This window comes from Notothenia rossii (assembly GCF_949606895.1).
Source record: "Notothenia rossii genome assembly, chromosome: 2".
In the NCBI taxonomy this organism is placed as follows: Eukaryota; Metazoa; Chordata; class Actinopteri; order Perciformes; family Nototheniidae; genus Notothenia; species Notothenia rossii.
The window spans coordinates 36,933,916-36,953,185 of record NC_136904.1 but is presented as its reverse complement, the minus strand read 5'-3'; the positions used below and the strand labels follow the sequence as shown (position 1 = coordinate 36,953,185).

Below are 19,270 nucleotides of genomic sequence, written 5' to 3'. Positions count from 1 at the left end.
TTTCTATTTTCTTTCCCTCACAAAGAGCATATCTCTGCACAGGCCAGGCTGTTTGAACCTCCCTCTAGATTAGAGCCTTCCACGCCACCCACCCATCCCCAGATCATCCCTGACGTAACCAATCACCAATTAATCCCCCACAGAAGCATCACATACAGTTACAACCACCCCCATTCTCCCTACCAACCAACTTTTTCATCTAAGCCTATTCATATCCAGACGTAAAATAGGAGAGAGGCGCGGCAGCTCTGCCAGGGCCCCTGTCACTGTCAATTGCCCCAAACGGACATCACCCAGCAGCGGCGGCTTACTTCAAACACCAGCGTCTCATTAGTAGGTCCAGCGGCATACAGGCTCTCAGGCTTGTTGAACGAGCGCTGGTAGTCGAACACGGTCCCACCAAAGTGGAACTTCCCCGGCCAGTCCACCGTCCAGTCCCCGGTCAGGTAGTACTTCCTTTTCAGGGAGCGGGCGGCCAGGTAGCTGGTGGACACCTCCATTTCCTGAACGCGGATGCTTCGGGCCCCTGAAGGGACTGTTACCATGGAGTAGTACTCTAAGGGAAATTGAGGAGAAGGAAGAAAGTCAAGGCTGAATCATTCCTACATCTTTGTTTATTGCCGTTCCCTGACTCTTATTTTGTGTTTCATCATAAACACCTGCTACCCATGCTCGCATACCATAGGCTTCACGCAGAAAATTGTGTTATTCGCTGTTTGCACAGAAACTGAATGTAGAACTCAGCCCAACATCGTTTTGTCGATTTATTTTCTTATTTTAATAAAAATAAAAATGTGGTTTATTTTGCGGAGACCTATGAGCGCCCATGTTCATAAAACAAAACCTCTAAATGATAAAATACTAAGAGTTCTACAAGTAAATTGGACACTAGATCAACAAGAGTAACTTATCACGTGAAGTAAAGTACAGTGGTCCGAAGAGAGATTTTGCAGGATTTGGTGTCAACGCAATTAGCAAAAGTACTTTTTTAGTATATCGTTTTTATAATTAAACCCAATGCTAATCAGGAACATAATAACATTACTGAGGGTATTTTCAAACTTTCTTTGAAGCAAACCGATCCACTGTGTCAGAACTAATCCTAACCCCAAAGCATAGGTTTGACCGAAGAGGTCAGACAGAGCTATCCAAAGGTAAAGATCAGAGTAAGCACTGTACATAACATGAACGTCATTGACTATATATTTCTGTTATTAAAAGCAAGTTAGGAAAGTGATGGTAAACTTTTCTCACTATGGCATTCCTCACTGTAGCCCACCATGCACTCAACTTTATTTGTGTCATGTGTGTTAGTGGATGAACTGAATCAGTGGATGAAGTGAATCAGTCCATTATGAAGTGGGATTAGATGCATTTGTCTGTGCATTTCCTCTGTCCTTGTTAGTGGGCTTAAGTCTCCCTTTGTCTTGTAGGAGGACTAAGTTTATGCTAGCCCACATGCACAGACACACTACAAACAAAGACAGGCTTACCGTTGGCCCTGTGTTGAAGGGTGTATTGGCCCTTGAAGAACTTGCAAGTGGAGTTGTCTCCCTTACAGGCCCCGCAGGCATCCAGAGAGGCCTTTGAGCCCAGAATCTGGTCACAGCCTACTGCCTGTGTACACACACACACACACACACACACACACACACACACACACACACACACACACACACACACACACACACACACACACACACACACACACACACACACACACACACACACACACACACACACACACACACACACACACACACACACACACACCTCATCAATGCTGAATAGAATTAAGAGGAATAAACGTATGTGTTTAGACAATCCAAGTCTAACGTTAACTCCAACTGTGTTGACATTGGGTGTTTCAAGTAACTAATGCCCTTGACAACAGAAGAATATAACCATTGTTGGGTGATGCAGCATTACTTTTAAGATGAGATGAAGTGTAGGAACAACATCAGTATGTATTAGATGTAGTTATGTAGGTCCAAAGCATTTAACTGCGAAAAAAAAAAAAGGTAACAGCGAAAGTAATTCTTGGACCCACAACAAAAACTAAATGTTTTCTTTATTATAAGCTCTCATGCGTTGTATAAGCAATTGGATTATATATTGGCAAGAATATCTCCTTTAAGGGCTGCATGTATGGCAAGCAACGTGACTGCTTTCGACAACGTTCTAGACAAAGGTCCAGTTTAACCCAATAATCAAAATCCTTTACATGTTCATTTCAATCATTTTTTGCAGGTAAAGGAAGATTTTAAAACAGTTCAAGGCAGGTGTAGTTTCTCTAGCAGAAGCAACACATATTGGCTAGCAACCTGTCTCAGTACCCTACTGTCAATCAAAGCGTTGATGCCTCTTAATACCTTTAAAGTTAAGTTGCGTTATATAGAAAATGAACCCCCCGTATAGTTGTCGAAGGGGGAAGTTAACTGAAGTCCAAAACTGTTTTTTTTGGTACCAGGCTGCTGACATGTTTATTTCTGCTGCAGACTGGGGCTTCTTAACCGGAGGGTTTATAGAGAATAACCAGCCCTAAGTGACCGTTAGAGGAACTGCACTTTCTGACCATTCCAGTTCAACTTTCACCAATGGAGGTTGCCGCTTGGTTGAAACTACAATCTTGGACACCCACACAACACTTGATTATGAGATCAATACCGAAACAAGTCTGAAAAGCATATTCTTCCATGAACTGTCATTTTTTTTCAATTTTTGTTCATGAAAGAGTTGGTCAGCACAGTGAATCCAAACAGACAATGTACCTCACACACTCCATCAATGCATAAATCTCCTTTGTGGTCGGAGCAGGAGGTGCCATCTTTGACCTTGCTGGCCATGGCGAAGAAGAAGTCAAAGTCTTCAGCGATGCAGTACAGCTTACAGATGTCTTCATCTGCACATAGAGCAAACATTAGTAGCATTGAAAAAGGTCAACTTTAAGGGAATGTCACTTAATGTGACTGATTCACCAAAGTTATTTTATAACCTGGTAAATATAAAGTTGCCATAGCTGATGTTCTGCAATCTCTTACGCACATAATGTACGGTAAATGTCCTGGTGAGGCTGAATTGGAAAGGACAGGAATTTGAATATGAAGGCACCTAGGGGTATTCATTTGGGGTTGCAGTTTTATTTTGCGGTTCAGATCAGTTATTACAGACAAGTCTCTACCGCCTTTGATTAAAATAAATGACGGTGAAGGTGACTTGGCCCAAGGTCCCAGAAGGCAGTTCAGAGTCTGTTTCTCTGTACACCGCCTCCCATTCATCAACAGCTTAAATAGGCCTGGGACGACGGCCAAATGCACCGCTCTCCTTCAGTGCACTCTCTCTCTCTCTCTCTCTCTCTCTCTCTCTCTGTGTGTAACGAAGCTGGCCCGTAGGCTTCCTTTTTAAATCCATCCCCACCGAGGGGTGCAGGTGGCTACATGTCTCCCGTGCACATTACACAGTGATAGTTTCCTCCAGCTTTTTGGCTCTAATCACTGCAGCAGTAAATAGAGTTTGGCATTACAGAAACACTTTATGAAAAAAAGATTAGGACTAGCAGGCGTACAGAATAAAAAGATCTACGGAATTAAGACGAGAAAAGGCTTGTCATGAGCACTGTGCAATCCTCTGTGTGTTTAACAGAGCTGCTCTGAACAATGAGATTTGAATATCCCTAAAGGGTGCTGCATGAGTCCTAAATATTGAAATTAGTTACCCGTTTAGCACTTCCTGGTTCCTTCACATCAATGTTATTTGAATGGTTTGTGGTAAATACAAGCTTACGTTGGTTTCTAACAAGCGGCCAACAAGTTGCTAACAAGTGGCTAAATGAGACCACTAAACATCATTAGCCAATGACGTCAACATCATTTAGCCATTAGCCACCTTTTAGCTTAGCAGTTTTGTGACAGTCATGTAGTCAGTTATATATGTATGTGTTTCGGCTGACATTAGATTTTTACACCTGGTGCACTTTAAAATGGTGGAGATTATCTTACTAAACAAAAAGTGTAAATATCATAAACGTGTGTTTGCCACAGAGCTTATTTCCTGCAGTATCCCAAAATCCAATGGAACAATCCCATTTATTGGAGTCGAGGGAGCCCTTGTGATGCTAACTTCTGGATCAGCCTACAAACATATGTAATTACTGCAACACTCTACAACGGATGCATTAAATATAAAATACTTATTGGGTCTTATAACAATTGATAACCTTACCGTCCACTTTGGTGTAGGGCTTCCACTTGTAGTACCAGCCCCTGAATGGCTTGCTGTTGTACTCGGCACACTGCTGGGCACGAAAGTCCACAGCGCTGAGTGGGCACGTCCGAGTGTTACACAGCTGGTTGAGGCGGCTGGAGCCTGAGCAAAATTTACCGTTGTTCTGTGGCCTGGGTGGAAGACAAGACAAGACCCAGAAAAAGAGACGATGAAAAAAAAGGGTTTAGTCATGGAGATATTCTGCTTGTTTTATGATCACACTTTAACCAATGCATTAACACGACAATCAAAACTCATTAGCTAAAATGTGGACTGTGTATTGAGACTGCATCACAAGACAAGTACACTTATATAGTGGTGGTAACTAACCTGTGTTCATTAATTATTTGAGCAGATTTAATATCATGTTCCCCTCTAGGTAATTTTCCTTTACTGTTGTGCAATTCAATGGTCATTGCAGTTTTGCAGATGTATGGAAAGTATGCATAAAGTATGCAAACACTTGCCATATTAATATCCTAAAAATAAGTGTTTTTACAGGTTTTTAAGACCTGAAAGAAACACACAATTGGTTTAATTGAGAAACACAGACAACACCATGAGACTTTCCAAAATTGTTTTTCCTTCCAAGAAGCAAAAAAGCCCTGACTCAATACCACCCGGTGCATAGAACAACATGTTTTTGCCTGTTTTTCTTGCCTGAATGTATGTTACTTTTGTCTTCCCATAAGAAAACTAAACAGGGCAGCTTTAATCCTTCACAAGGCAACTTGGCCCATCTCTGAATGAGTGACAGAAATGCAAACAAAAATATATTCTCAGAGTATATTACAGCAAATGTGTTCTCTAAAATGGCACCATCTTATCTGTCAGTGTAGTGTTATCCCTGATGAAAGCAAAACTGAGTGGACTAAATGTCACATTGATTTAAAACAGGAATGTCAAAGAGAAGTTTGCATGCCATGATATTTACACACCACACCAAATCAACACTCATATAACCACACAGGAAGAGCTGACAAAAAATATAAACAGGTAATGAATCTTTAATATGCCATTAAAATAATAAAAGCCATCACCACTTGTTAGATGAAGACAAACAGAGTCTTGAAATGTCTGAAGTCTCATGTTTTCTAAACTCATGCCAGGCATTCCAACGCTACCACCAGCAGAGAAAATTGGGCCTTTTATGTCCAATAAAAGCATATCCCTTAGTGTTGCAACGTAATGAAACTTTGGAAAAGGAACAAAAAAAGAGAAGTAAACACCATGAGACTGCAACTATTTATTTGGGAATTGCCAATTGCCAATGCAACTGTCTGCAACAATCAGAAAAATTGCTTCACTGTTTTTTTATTTAACTCTTTTAAATGTTCCCCTCCATTCAGACCTGGACTCAATCAATCTGCGACTCAGCTGCCAAGAGTGATGGAGCTCCTCAAGGTGTGTGTGTGTGTGTGTGTGTGTGTGTGTGTGTGTGTGTGTGTGTGTGTGTGTGTGTGTGTGTGTGTGTGTGTGTGTGTGTGTGTGTGTGTGTGTGTGTGTGTGTGTGTGTGTGTGTGTGTGTGTGTGTGTGTGTGTGTGTGTGTGTGTGTGTGTGTGTGTGTGTGTGTGTGTAAATCTGTTCAGTGCCGATCTCGCTTCCCTTGGCGAGGGGGGGAATTGGCCCAGGTTTTCGTAGGCCTGATCCTATTAGGACTTAGCGGCAGACAAATGCAGCCCATATGGTAATGTGCTTACGGCAGGCCAGTGGGGAACTGTACCGCATACTGTGTCGTATAGTCAAGGCCTTCTGATCAGAGGCAAGTGTAGAAAACGGGACAATTTTCTTGGGAAAGTTGAAAGCAGTTTGCGGATTATGGACCATCTGGCCCTGAATTTCACAACCCTTCTGGTTTCTTCTTCTTCTTCTTCTTCTTCTTCTTCTTCTTCTTCTTCTTCTTCTTCTTCTTCTTCTTCTTCTTCTTCTGTCCCTAGATCCTCCAGTATCATTGGAACTGTAAATCGACTTCCAATAACAGGATAGAAACCAGATCTGACAACGTTTTCATTTTTTGTTTCAGTCATTCCTCTTCTGTCTCTACACCCTGACTCCAACGCAACCCTCAGGAACGTTAAGGGAGCTTTAAAGTCCCGGGAGCCTGGTAAATCTGCCTAGTGACAGAAACTATAGGTCAGAGGTCATCTTGTTTAGTCTTGTCTTCTTGAGTCACCTGCTTCCTCTCCTTCTGCCTCTCAAACAACTTCTAACATAGATCTACAATATGAGGCTCTGCTTAAGACATAAACCCAGAGAAAAACCCTCTACTGACATTACATTACATTACTGTACATTGCATTTAGCTGACGCTTTCATCCAAAGCGACTTACAATAGAAGAATCATATAAGTACATCAGGTTTCATAGAGCTAAAACATTTCAAGTGCTACTCAACTGGCTTTAGATAAGCCAGTCCTTTATTAGTATATAAGTGCTTTGTTAATAGTTCTATCGCTCGAAGTGGAGTCGAAAGAGATGAGTTTTCAGTCTGCGCCTGAAGATGTGTAAGCTTTCTGCTGTCCTGATGTCAATGGGGAGCTCATTCCACCATTTTGGAGCCAGGATAGCAAACCCACGTGTTTTTGCTGATGGGAACTTGGGTCCCCCTCGCAGTGCGGGTGCAGCGAGCTGCAGGTAGACCGGCCAGGAGGGAGTTGCAGTAGTCTAGGCGTGAGATGACGAGAGCCTGGACCAGAACCTGCATCGCTTTCTGGGTCAGGAGGGGACGTATCTGCAGCAGCGGGTTGTAGCAGCGATGTTTGCAGTGAAGGACAGTTTGTTATCTAGGGTCACACCAAGATTCCTTGCAGTCTGAGTCGGGGAAACAACAGAGGGGCCGATGTTGATTGTTAGGTCAAGAGTGGGACAATCTTTTCCCGGAAGGAAAAGCAGTTCAGTCTTGTCAAGGTTGAGCTTGAGGTGGTGAGCAGACATCCACTGAGAGATGTCCGCAAGACAAGCAAAGTCTAGCGGACTGACCAAACAAGGTTCATTCTAAGCACCGTGCCCCCCCCCCTCCTCGTACTATGCCCCCAACTCCCTTTAAATCGAGTGTGTGACAAAATGTGCTCCCTACAAAACCAGGTCAAGATCGTGAACCTAATCTTCTAGGCTTGTTGGTGAGGATTAAGTTGACTGTGTTTGATCTGGCAGGTGGTCTACGGGGAACGGAGGGGTGAGGCGGGAGGGGCGGGGAGAAGATTCATTTCTGTCTAGAGTAACTATTTGATGGGATGGCTTTAATCGGGCGATTTTACAAGACTCAAAAGATACACTATGGCCTCATAAAGTGGATGTGCAGAATCAAATGAATTACATTTTAAGACTCTTCCTCGCTGTGTGAAAATTGTTTAGGAGGGTAGAGTTGACAATCTACAAACGCTGATATAGTTGTATGGTCACATTTTAAACAACGTCTGGAGGATTCGATTTTTGCAGAGTTTAAGATCTTGATTAACATATGGATGCGTTTACATTTAATGCATATGTATATATATTTAAAGGGCATACACTTCTGGGTAACATTTGAACTATATCACCATGAAACCCCAGTTAACAGTTATTTGTTGTATTAAGTTTTCTGAAATGTTATGGAAATGTGAACATTACAAATTCTAATTCATTTTTTTTGACATATTTGATAAAAACGTTTTGATAAAAAGCAATTTTAAATATATTTTTTTTACATTTCACATCAGAAAATACTGCTTATTAAGTAAAAAAAAATGTCAGCATGTTTTTATAAATGAAATGTATAAATCCGGCTAGAAATTATACAGTATATGAACAAACCCCACGTTAAAATCTATTTCTGATTAACGAAAATGCAGTGTCTTGTAATGAAGTACTTTAATGAAGTACTGTTTTTGTTTTGTTTTTTGTTTTTGTTTGTGTTTTTGTTCTTGTTTTGTTTGTCGACCTGACTCGTAATGTAAAGCGTCTTTGGGTCTAGAAAAGCGCTATATAAATCCCATTTATTATTATTATTATTACTTCTTACAGTACATGGAGATTTCTGGTGAAGAGTATGGGGAAAAATATTATTTTACATAGATACGCAAGAAAACCCAAGTTGATAACCTAAATTAACACAATTCTTTATTGTAATACATGTTTTATGAAATTATACTGTTAAATAAGCAATTGAGGCATTATCTAATGGAAACTGTTTGTGAATTTTGGAGAAATTTACTGTCACAAATGGAAAAAGTCTGTAAAATAAACACCTAGATATGGATTTTGGATGTAGCACAAATAATTTGAAATTTACCAGCTAATGGCAATTTTGCTCATAGTGTCTGGCTTTTTAGGAGGAGTGCCCAGACAGGTCAGTTTAAGGGTGAAGAGGACATTAGAGACAAGCAGTCAGATTCAGGCTAATCCATATTCTGCTCAGATTAGGAGCAGAAGGGCCCTTTTTAAATAATTTTAGAGATTACATGGGAAAAAACACACTCTGAGTCAGGGACTAGATCGTGACTCAGGAGTACACTGTGGGATACAACGTTTATCAAATTATTTTGGTGAAGGTATCTGTTAAGAATAGTTGAGAAATGTTCAAAGGTAAAATAGACACTATGAGATACACTAGACTCATTGTATTGCCTTAACATGAGAGTTCTAAGGAATCTGGCCACTTTTGGAAATGGTATCATGACATTTGTTGGATTAATGTTTAACCCTCCCCATCTTTCCAACCCCTTTCTCTCCCACTGACCCCCTAACTCACTGTTTAGCTGCACCAACCCCATTTTACAGCGGCTGCTCCTACAAAGCACTCTTAAGTGCCACAGGAATGATAAACGGATGTGACAGTTAACCTGGTTTAAAAGGGCTCTGTGGCCCTTTTTGGCCTGCCAGTTCTGGTGTATAATGTGTATCATATGAGGGCCGTTCTGCTTTTGAAACCTTTTGGTCTTTGATCCCTTGTGGGGATTAAGAGACGACTCGACTATGACAGACGGAGTAGTCACATCAGTGTCTGTCCGTCTGTTAAGTAAGCATTGAGGAAGCCAGTGGATTAAAGAGCACCATATACAATAGTAGAAGTTTCTGGTATCTAACATTATCTTTTAGTCGAGGTATTATGTTTCCCATGTAAAACTACAAAAAGGCTACATTTTCTCCACGCCTTTAGCAATAAAAAGGGCGTTTTAACTTTTGAAAAGGGTGGAATACAAAAACAGTTGAAGTCATAGTTGTTGTGGCAGACAATAAACAATAACTGAAATCATTTTAACATTCAGTTTAAGTGTTAGTACTGATTCAAGTTGAAAATACTTACTATTAATTTACGCCTTGAGCCTTTGAGTTTAATCAGTTGGGGTGAAGGTGCTAACTGGAGTTGAGGATTTAAATGAAAATATAGCAATGAAAAGAGTTAAAAGTTGATCATAAATGTACTGGAAAGTCTCAGTTGGCATTCTAAGATAATACTAGTCAAACTGTCAGCTGAAATAAGTTAAATTGTGTATTAACAGACAACGTTGTAGGGTGTAAAAAGAGCTCAAGACTTTTGTTTAGTTTGATTTGTATATATCAGTTAAAATGTATTCTCGGAAAGAACTCAGATAAAGAATTAGAAATCAAAACAGTGACACTGTCAGTTGACAACTGCTGAACATGTAATTGTAATTGTCAGTTGGACATTAGGGAAAAAGGGTGTTGTAAGGTTATAATACTTGTGCACAGGGTCGTCTTTGAACATGAGGGGTTGCGCATTTATTCAGCTTTGCGGGTATTAGGAAAAGTTATAATGTATTACAAATTAAAGACTAAAATGTTTGTCTTTGTGTGTTTCTCCCCTCTCCGCTGATTTCCTCCCTCCAGGTGCTGCCTCTTTGCCTCTCCCAGGTGAGACCAATCCCTGATCAGGGCCTGCTTAAAAGACTGAGGAAACCTGTGGCACCTCTTTTTTTCTGTTTGAATAGGGTGTGCTGTGTTGCAACATCTCTCAATTGTGTTGGTTAGGGGGATGAACAATAGTGATGGCGAGATGAAGCGTTATGAAGCTTTGAAGCTTTCCAGCCAATTGGTTCGCAAAAGGGTTCGCTTCATCATGGGCTTCATTTGAACATAAACCCCCTGTTGGTCAAAGTGTGTAAAACAGGCAGATTGGACATCTCAACAGTGTGCTCTATCTCAGTGGTTCTCAACTGGTCAGGCCTCGGGACCCACTTTTTACTTGGTCAATACATCGCGACCCAACATTTTGAAGCACTCAAATCTATTCAACAAAAAATTGTGCTGTAATATATACGCTTTTCAGCATACAATATTAATAAAAGTGAAGTACAGTGCATATATCCCTTATATCCCTTCACAGAACTAAAGTATGCTTTTAAAAAAGGTTTAATGAGATGATGGAATCAAAGCTGAACTATATAAAAAGGCACACATGCTGTAAACCCAACCCCAGCAGGGGGGTCTGGGATCATTCTGGTACACTGAGAAGAAAATAAATAAATCTATTACTACCCGACATATTAATAATGTTTTATGCCATTGTTTGTTTTTCACTTTGTTCTGACATCTTGCTGCGAGAAGAGTAAAGAGGAGATAGTCTGTGTGAAGTACTTTAAATTGTGGGTAAGGGTAGATAGCTCCCATTGTTCGGTGACCTGTCAATCATCAAACCGGGGGTCATATTTCATTATGTGTTCATTTTTATCTGAAGTTGCACCCATGGATGTATAAAGAAGAGTTCTACCGCAAAGTTATTCTCCGTGGGGACTTCCAGCAACTATCTTGATTCTGATTGGCCAGAAGACTCGGAAAAACATCAACAAAGATATTTTATTGAGAAGATGATCACTATGTGACAAAAGTTTTCAAAACCGTTTATGGTCTCCTGTAATCTCAGTCCAACGCCGACTGCATTCACAGAGTTAGAAAATCGGGCCTTCAAAATAAAAGTTTGAATTTTTTACCGCCAAAAGAAAATAAAAAATTCCAACTTGGTAGCTTTTAGCTACAAAAATGCAGAAACAGCTTAATATTTAAAAGAAAAGGTTTAAAAAAGGTATAAACAACAACAAGTATAGCCTCATTGTCCTGAAATAGCTGAATAAGTTCATAGTTGAATAGTTTGTGCAGCTGAAAGTAGGCTGAAGGAGTTACATATCAGATGTACGTAGTAGTATAAGTTCAAGTAGCATTACATCTCTTTTGAAGGGGTGTGTGGTTTTGGAGAGTTTGAGGTGTAGAAGAACTAAATGAGATGTCCGACAGCAATCAATGGGAGGTTCACCCATAAAAACAATGGTTAGGTGGGCAAAGGCCTTTTTTTCTGTTAATTCCATTGTGTCACCGGGCCCGGGTACAGGAGGGGTAATATCGTTCGATGTATAATAAATACATCCTGATCCTGACCATCAGTATTGATGAGCGTTATCAGAGCGTTGTGTTTCAACCGATCTAAGGCACTAACTAAAGCAGTCACGTGGTATTGAGGGGCAGCGAGGCTTTGTTTGTCATCGGTGACGTCACTGGCCCAAAACGATACAAGCCTCGATGCAAGCTTCACAAAAAGCTTTGGGGATTACTCGACACACGCTCCGAAGCCTCGGCGCAATACATAACATCACTAATGAACAACATTCAACCAGTTGCTGGCTTGTAACTTTCCTTATTTAATTTATCTGGTTGACCCATTTCCACCCTCTGTTTTAATTTCAAGAAAGTGTTCCTTATCTTAACTTTTGTATTGGCTGGAGAATTTTTTTTATTTCAGAGGTTTTAAAAAAAGTATTTTGGTTTTACAATTCAGTTAGCTCCTGTTCTTTTGCCCTGGGTTATTTATTTACCAATATTTTTGTTTAAATTTAGTTTTCGAGCAAACAACGTTACACATTTTTCTAGTATTCAAAAGAATGAAGGGAGAATAACATAACAAAAAAAATGTATGTAAATGGACATGTTAACAGTGATTTACAAAGCAAGAAGCTTTATATACGATAAAATCATATCCTGCATACTAAGTAGGCTTTCTTTATTGCAAAGGTTAATTTCTCTAAATCCAGATGAGGAGAGTTTTTTTTTAACCACTGACTCCCCGGGGTATGTAATCTTTTGCTACTGCCCTTCTCAGCTAGCGTTTGGGAAACGTTACAATCCATTAAGGTTAGTTTTAGAGGAATAGACCTCAACTTTAGGCATATGATGAACCAACAGGAACCCACTTTTCTTAAATGCATCACTGCAACCAGACTGCATTACCCATTGGCTTATAGAAGCAATGAGTTGGGAGCGTGGACATAACAGACCTTTTGGACACTGTTGGTACCATTGGCTATGAATGCAATTCAAGGTAAAACACTAAAGATAGCCCATAAGTCTCATTTCATTTCAAACCTTTATTTAACCAGGTGGTCCTACTGAGATCATCAATCTCTTTTTCAAGGGAGACCTGCATCAAGTAGGTTACGACATGAAACATAAAACAACCTGCACCAAGTAGGTTCCGACATGAAACACAAAACAACCTGCACCACGTAGGTTACGACATGAAAGAGAAAACAACAGAAAACAATAAAGGACATCATACATCATATTTACAGGGCTACATTTACATGCCTATCGACATTGACAAGTACCAACAGTATCAAATAGCATTGCACCTATCCGAGCTTTAAAACATGCTGTGGAACCAAATTGCTCAGTTTCAAAACTTCTTTAAGACTGTTCCAAGCACATAAAAGCTTTCGTACCTAAGTCAGTCCTTGCACTTGGCACAAGTAACAAAACCACATCATGTGATCTTAGGCAATAGCTACCTGCGAGGCTCTGTGAGATCAGTGAGAAGATGTTAGGTGGTAGTTTACCCAACATGGCTTTATAGATGAACATGTACCAATGACTGAGCCTCCGTACAGTAAGTGAAGGCAAACCTGCCCTGGCAGACAGGGTACAGTGATGAGTAAGTGCTTTACAATTAGTAGCAAATCTCAGTGCACTGTGATAGGCGGCATCTAACTTGTGCAGGTAATAGGCAGGTGCACTCATATAAATCAGTCCAGCACAGGTAAAAAGGTCACAGAGACTAGCCTTTTTCTGGCCTCAAGTGAGAAACAGGACTTGTTTCTGAAAAAGAAACCTAGCTTGAACCTCAGTAAGGAGTTGAAATGTCAGTTGGTTAATGAGCACTGACTGTTTTAATTAAACTATAATTTCTTGAGGCTGTGTATCAAATAGACATTTTGACATGTCGCAACAGGAAGAGCACAGGTGTACATATTGGAATGAATCATGGGCTGAATTCCATTTAGCTGCTTCAGGTTAATTTCTTCATGCTTTGCTTTTTCGTCATTCGCTGGAACATTTGAATAAAACAACGGCATCAGTAGTGCTATTAATAACACATGCTTTTCCAAATATGATCAGTCAAAGATTATTCAGCTACACCTTTTATTTTGTCCTACGTTGACTCTGTGCAGGCTCCTTTGTGTTTGATTAACAACCATTTCTGTTTTGTTAATGACAACAGGATGGTATGAAGTCATTCTAATATTCAAGTCCTACATGTCAACTCTAATTTGCTAGAAGACAGTACTCAAGGGCAGCAGTTATTAAGAGAGCAAATGTGTCTCTAGTATCCTTGTAATCTCACCTGCACTTACACAACACAAATGTAGGATTAAATGTGGCATGCCTCCATGATCTAACCTACTATGACTAATTTCTCAATTAAAGCGTCATTAACAGTACAACCCAAACAGCAGATTGGTTGTGATGAAGTCACTCCACCAATCAGAGGCCTGTACTACGAAGCTGGTTCAACCTAACATGGATATGTTTGAGTTAGCCGGTTGGCCTAATCCAAAACGTACGCGCTCTCGCTAAACGGTACTACGACGCGGGTTATCAAGTGGATCGCTCAAGCCAGCCGTGTCCTATCTAGTTAGGTGCGTGTTCACATGAAAGGGGTGGTATTTGGAGCATTCGACCAATCTCAAACATGGACAAGCGTACTGACAGTGCAGCGTCATACTTCCTGAATGAAAAGTCAACTATATAATTAGACAAATATGAAGATATTAGACTTTCAACATCCATGACTTAAACACTTTATCCAGGATAAAAAGCCACATAGTTGCGTCTGCACGGTGAATACAGCTGGTAAAAGAAAACGTTTTTGAATGCGTACATTAACAGATTTATGATATCACTGCCCCGTCTAAGACACGATCTGACTTTAATTACATGTTGCTTAAAATAATACTTCTGCATACTGAGTGTTGCACGGCCAGATACGGCTCAGCTGACTCAGATAAGGAGATATATGATACATTATGATGTGATATGCCGCGGACTGTACTTAATGTTACTCTGATCCGGTTACTTATGTTGTGGCAGATATTTAAGTAAGCTTTCTTAATGCTAATGTTATAATAGTCAGATTGCTCTGAAGATGGGAGGTGATATTCTATTAATGTTCACGTTCACACAGTCGGTGATTTTTGCCGGCTGTCTTTCCTGCAACGGCAGTTTTTCTGTATTTCCTTTCTCCTGTAATATGACTTGATCGCTTTAAACTCCGCACACTGAGCTCTGATTGGTCAGCAGGCAGTGCTTTCACTGAGTTGAGCCTCTTAGCCTGCAACCTAACCTGGTCCCGATCAGGTTAGCCGCACAGCATAAGTTACCATGGAGATCTAGCCTGCTAAAAAGAGAACCAGCTTCGTAGGACCGGAAACCCCGAGTTATCCCTGAAGTTAGCCGGCTAAGCGAAAATCCTGCTTCATAGTACAGGCCTCAGGTGGTGCAGTGGCCTTGGATGTAAGCCATTAGTCATGATCCTTTTTAGTGTGGTATAAGAGTCTGCTTATATTCTAACAACTTTTCCATTTAAAGCACTTTTTAAGCATTCCATGAGGAATTCTCAAGGTTTCCCACCCAGCAATTTACAACTGTGGTAAACTGCAACATGTTAATACAGTATATATGGTATAATGATTATTTCATCCCATCGAAGAATAATTATTGTGCTAAACAACCAACATTATGTTTCGTACTGCTTTCTTCAGATGGGTGGACTTGACAATTTTAAGCAGTTTGAAGCACTGCCTTCAAAATCCAAGCACCTTTTTTTTTTTAAATAACTAAAAAGATTAAATTATAGGATTTCACGCGCCTATTGTTTGTGTGCTTATGGATTCAATAAAACCTTAATAACACATTACAGGAAAAGGGAAATCCCCAAAAAGCATAATAGGTCTCTTTTGAATATCAGCTCTGCGTAAGTGGCAATAGTTAATCAGAACTAAGGAGTTCAGATGAACTAAGTACTGGGAACTAAGTACGGCAACGTACTTGGTGTGAAAGCGCCTATTGCTGTCCTCATACTGCTGTCGAGCCATTGACACATTTTTCATGAAATATGCATTACAATAGACACCTTGCTAATTAAAACATCAATTCAACCTCACTTTTAAATATGAAATATCAAGAGTGCTAAAATCCTCTTGACAACTGGCTAGAAACACAAATTAGTAATACTCTAGCGGTAGTATTTAGGAATTTCTGTGGACATTTCTTCTTTTTGATTGGCCATGGCACAGCTAATTGGTTCCACCATCCACTTCAGGACTGTTTGAGTTACAGTATGGAGCGAATGGTTAGCGTAAAATCATTCCTCAAGGACTTTAAACCCTTAATGACGACAAAACTTGTTCAAACAATGCATTCCATTTAATGTCAGTCTGTCCAAGAATCTCTGTATAAAAATGTTGGCGTCTGGTTTACACATAGGACCTATTTAATGCAGAAGGGACTGAAATTGATCCGAAAATTAATCTTTTCTCTAAATATCCAATTGCAAAAGTCCTGCTTTTCCTGTATTAAATTTAAAGGGCCAGTGTTGGGGCACACTAACTTACCGGGACAATACATCGGTTGATTGTAGATTTGTGACATAACAACAAATCTAGTTACTAATTGAAAGAAAGTAAAATAAAGTCCTAAAAACATCTAATAAATCAGCCGAAGTGTTCTAGGGAACAACAGTAGGGGTTGTACGTATGCTAGGACACATTAAAACTAATGCTGTATCAGACGCCTGTAATGACATGCACAGAGCCCTTCACCAACAAATGGATATTCACTGTGGGATCTGCTTCTGCAGAATTATGCAGTTATGTTTATGTGAGTGAGCCGCGATAGGGGACGTTTGCTGACCGTCTTGGCAGCTTTCAGAGAAAAGAGCATGCTATTAGGAGGGTTTCCTCGTCTGGAGCACGGGGAGAGATAGTCTGTCTGTCTGGGCTGTCAGTCTGACTGATGAGAGCCGTTATTGTGTGTGTGTGTGTGTGTGTGTGTGTGTGTGTGTGTGTGTGTGTGTGTGTGTGTGTGTGTGTGTGTGTGTGTGTGTGTGTGTGTGTGTGTGTGTGTGTGTGTGTGTGTGTGTGTGTGTGTGTGTGTGTGTGTGTGTGTGTGTGTGTGTGTGTGTGTGTGTGTGTGTGTTCACTAAGGAACGGACCTCAAGGAAATGCTTTCTGACCCAAAAGCACTACTCAGGTTTTCACAGTGGAAGCAGACACATGACAAAATGAATCACTTTGTCATCTGTTTGGCAAGTCCAAGAATAATATACTCACAAACTCATCATTTGTATATAAATTACTCGTCTTGTGTTACCTTGAATTCTTTAAGAAGACTTTGTTTTATTGCATGCCTCCACGACCAGTAACGATTACAAAAACTGAGAAAATTGTTGACAATTTCAAGTAAATGGAGGACTCGTATAACTACAGACATCCGGTTCTCACACAAATAATGCAATATCGTCCAAGTCTCATTTAGTATTTTCAAAAGTGTGAAACAGTTAATAAGGAAGTGTTTTAAAAATGTATTATACTGGAGAAATAGGATTTGAAAAAGACTATATGAGGAATAACATTTTATTTACAAATGAAAGACACAGGGAAACCAACATTCAAATGGTCATTTTAGGGATGTATTATCCCCTGAATAGCATTTTAAAAAGGAGATGTTGAACAATGAGATAATGGAGTGGTGTCTTGATAACATATTTTTGTAGGCAGACCCAGAAGTTAGCATCGAAGGGATCCCTGAGCAAAAAGCTAATGGGATTTTACCATTGGATTTCGGCATGTTGCAGAAAATCAAATCTGTGGCAAAAACAAGTTTATGATACTTGCATGTTGTTGTTCAGCAGGATAATCTCCACATACTAAAACCACTTTTATGATTTCTGAAGCCTAAGAGCAATCGCCAGAACTAAAATGCTAACGTTAGGCTAAAATCACCGTTGAATGACACGTGATGTTAGCTTTCACGTCAACAACGCTAAGCTAAAGGTGGCCAATGTTTGGTGTGAGTGAGTCATTTGTTAGCATCCACATTTTTAAGAGACATAACGGCTTTGTACATTCACCAGTACTCCATTTACTGAAGTATTCTGTCAAAAATATTTTAAGCTTGTATAAACCGTTAAAGACCTTATTTTAGGCATCCAACCAAAAATGCTTTAAACAACCATTGAATTTGAGACAAGATAAATGGATGTGGGAACATACCTACTCATTCCCGTGTTTTAGGACTCATTCCTGCCCCACTCTGTGAGTTTTTGTGAGTGTGTATACCTCGGGTTGTTGCAGGAGCGCTCCCTGTACATGATCCCCCGCCCACAGGTCCTGGAGCAGTCGGACCACTGAGACCAGGTCGACCACTGGCCGTGGACCGCCCTAGGGCCGTGCTCCCCGTGTTTAACACACTGCCCTCGCTGACACCACTGGAGGGAAACGGAGAGAGAATTAAATGAATGAAGAGGAAAGAAAAGACGTGCAGGAATAGTTTTCTTATCAGAGGCATTGGAGTTTCTTGGTTTGGACAAATGCCCAGCCCCACACCTGGACAGTGGACAAGTGGACACCCATACTCTCCAGCTACAGCCAACACACACACACACACACACACACACACACACACACACACACACACACACACACACACACACACACACACACACACACACACACACACACACACACACACACACACACACACACACACACACACACACACACACACACACACACACACACACACACACACACTTTAGTCACTGAATTAAACACTGGGATCTGGGAACACCATGTCAACACAACACCAAAGCACGACTTATATAAACCACCTGAAATGTGTGTGCGATCACCGATCAGATCATGGTTGAATCAGGAAGTCTGTCTTTAAACTGTGATGATTGTTTCCATCTGATAGTTTAGGGGTACATTTATGTTTTGTCCTCATTTCCTCTTCAATTTTTCTGAAGGGGGAAGTTTGGTCCATCCATCCGTCGTCAACTGCTTATCCCGAGTCAAGCCGCGGGGGGAAACAGCTCCAGCAGAGGGCCCCAAACTTCCCTTTCCCTGGCCACAACAACCAGCTCTGACTGGGGGATTCCAAGGTACTCCCAGGCCAGCATGGACATACTGTGTATCTCCTCCACCCGTTCCTGGGTCTGCCCCTCGGTCTCCTCCCAGCTGGACGTGCCTTGAAGACGTTCCTAGGGTTGCCAGCTGGCATCCTTACCAGGTCCGTGAATCACCGCAACTGGCTGCTTTCTACGCGAAGAAGCTGCGGCGCTAATCAGAATCCCTCCTGGATGACTGAACTAATCTTAACCTTAAGGGTAATGCCAGCCACGTTCCAGAGAAAACCCATTTTGGCCCCTTGTATTTGGTCATGACCATGTAGGAACTAAGATGGAGCAGTAGTTTGAAGAAGTTCAAGTTTCTCTGGAAGTTACGAAATTTAGGGGAAAATTATATTTTTTGCTAAAATGTATATGATAACTTTGATTCCACTCTCATATCTGTACAGTAAATATAAAGCTACCATATGTAGTCTGCTAGCTTAGCGTATCAGAAATATTCAAATCTATGTGTAAACAGTTATCATGGCTCTGTCTAACTTTATGTTAATGAACACCTCTAAAGTTCATGAATCAAGCCAACCAATCAAAAGTATAATAACTAGACAATGTGAT

At 40.6% G+C, this 19,270-nt stretch overlaps 1 protein-coding gene across 4 annotated transcripts in view; it reads right to left on the bottom strand.

Annotated features, from left to right (window-relative positions):
* adamts18 (ADAM metallopeptidase with thrombospondin type 1 motif, 18) overlaps positions 1-19,270 on the bottom strand; it is a 170,365-nt gene that overhangs the window by 42,023 nt on the left and 109,072 nt on the right. For all 4 annotated transcript variants that reach the window (XM_079664757.1, XM_079664760.1, XM_079664759.1 and 1 more), the window contains exons 12-16: positions 17,865-18,013; positions 4,222-4,394; positions 2,772-2,902; positions 1,494-1,617; positions 312-556 (exon numbers count right to left, since the gene is read on the bottom strand). In XM_079664757.1, the coding sequence (XP_079520883.1) occupies positions 312-556; positions 1,494-1,617; positions 2,772-2,902; positions 4,222-4,394; positions 17,865-18,013 (822 nt within the window). The remainder of the gene's footprint in view (positions 1-311; positions 557-1,493; positions 1,618-2,771; positions 2,903-4,221; positions 4,395-17,864; positions 18,014-19,270) is intronic.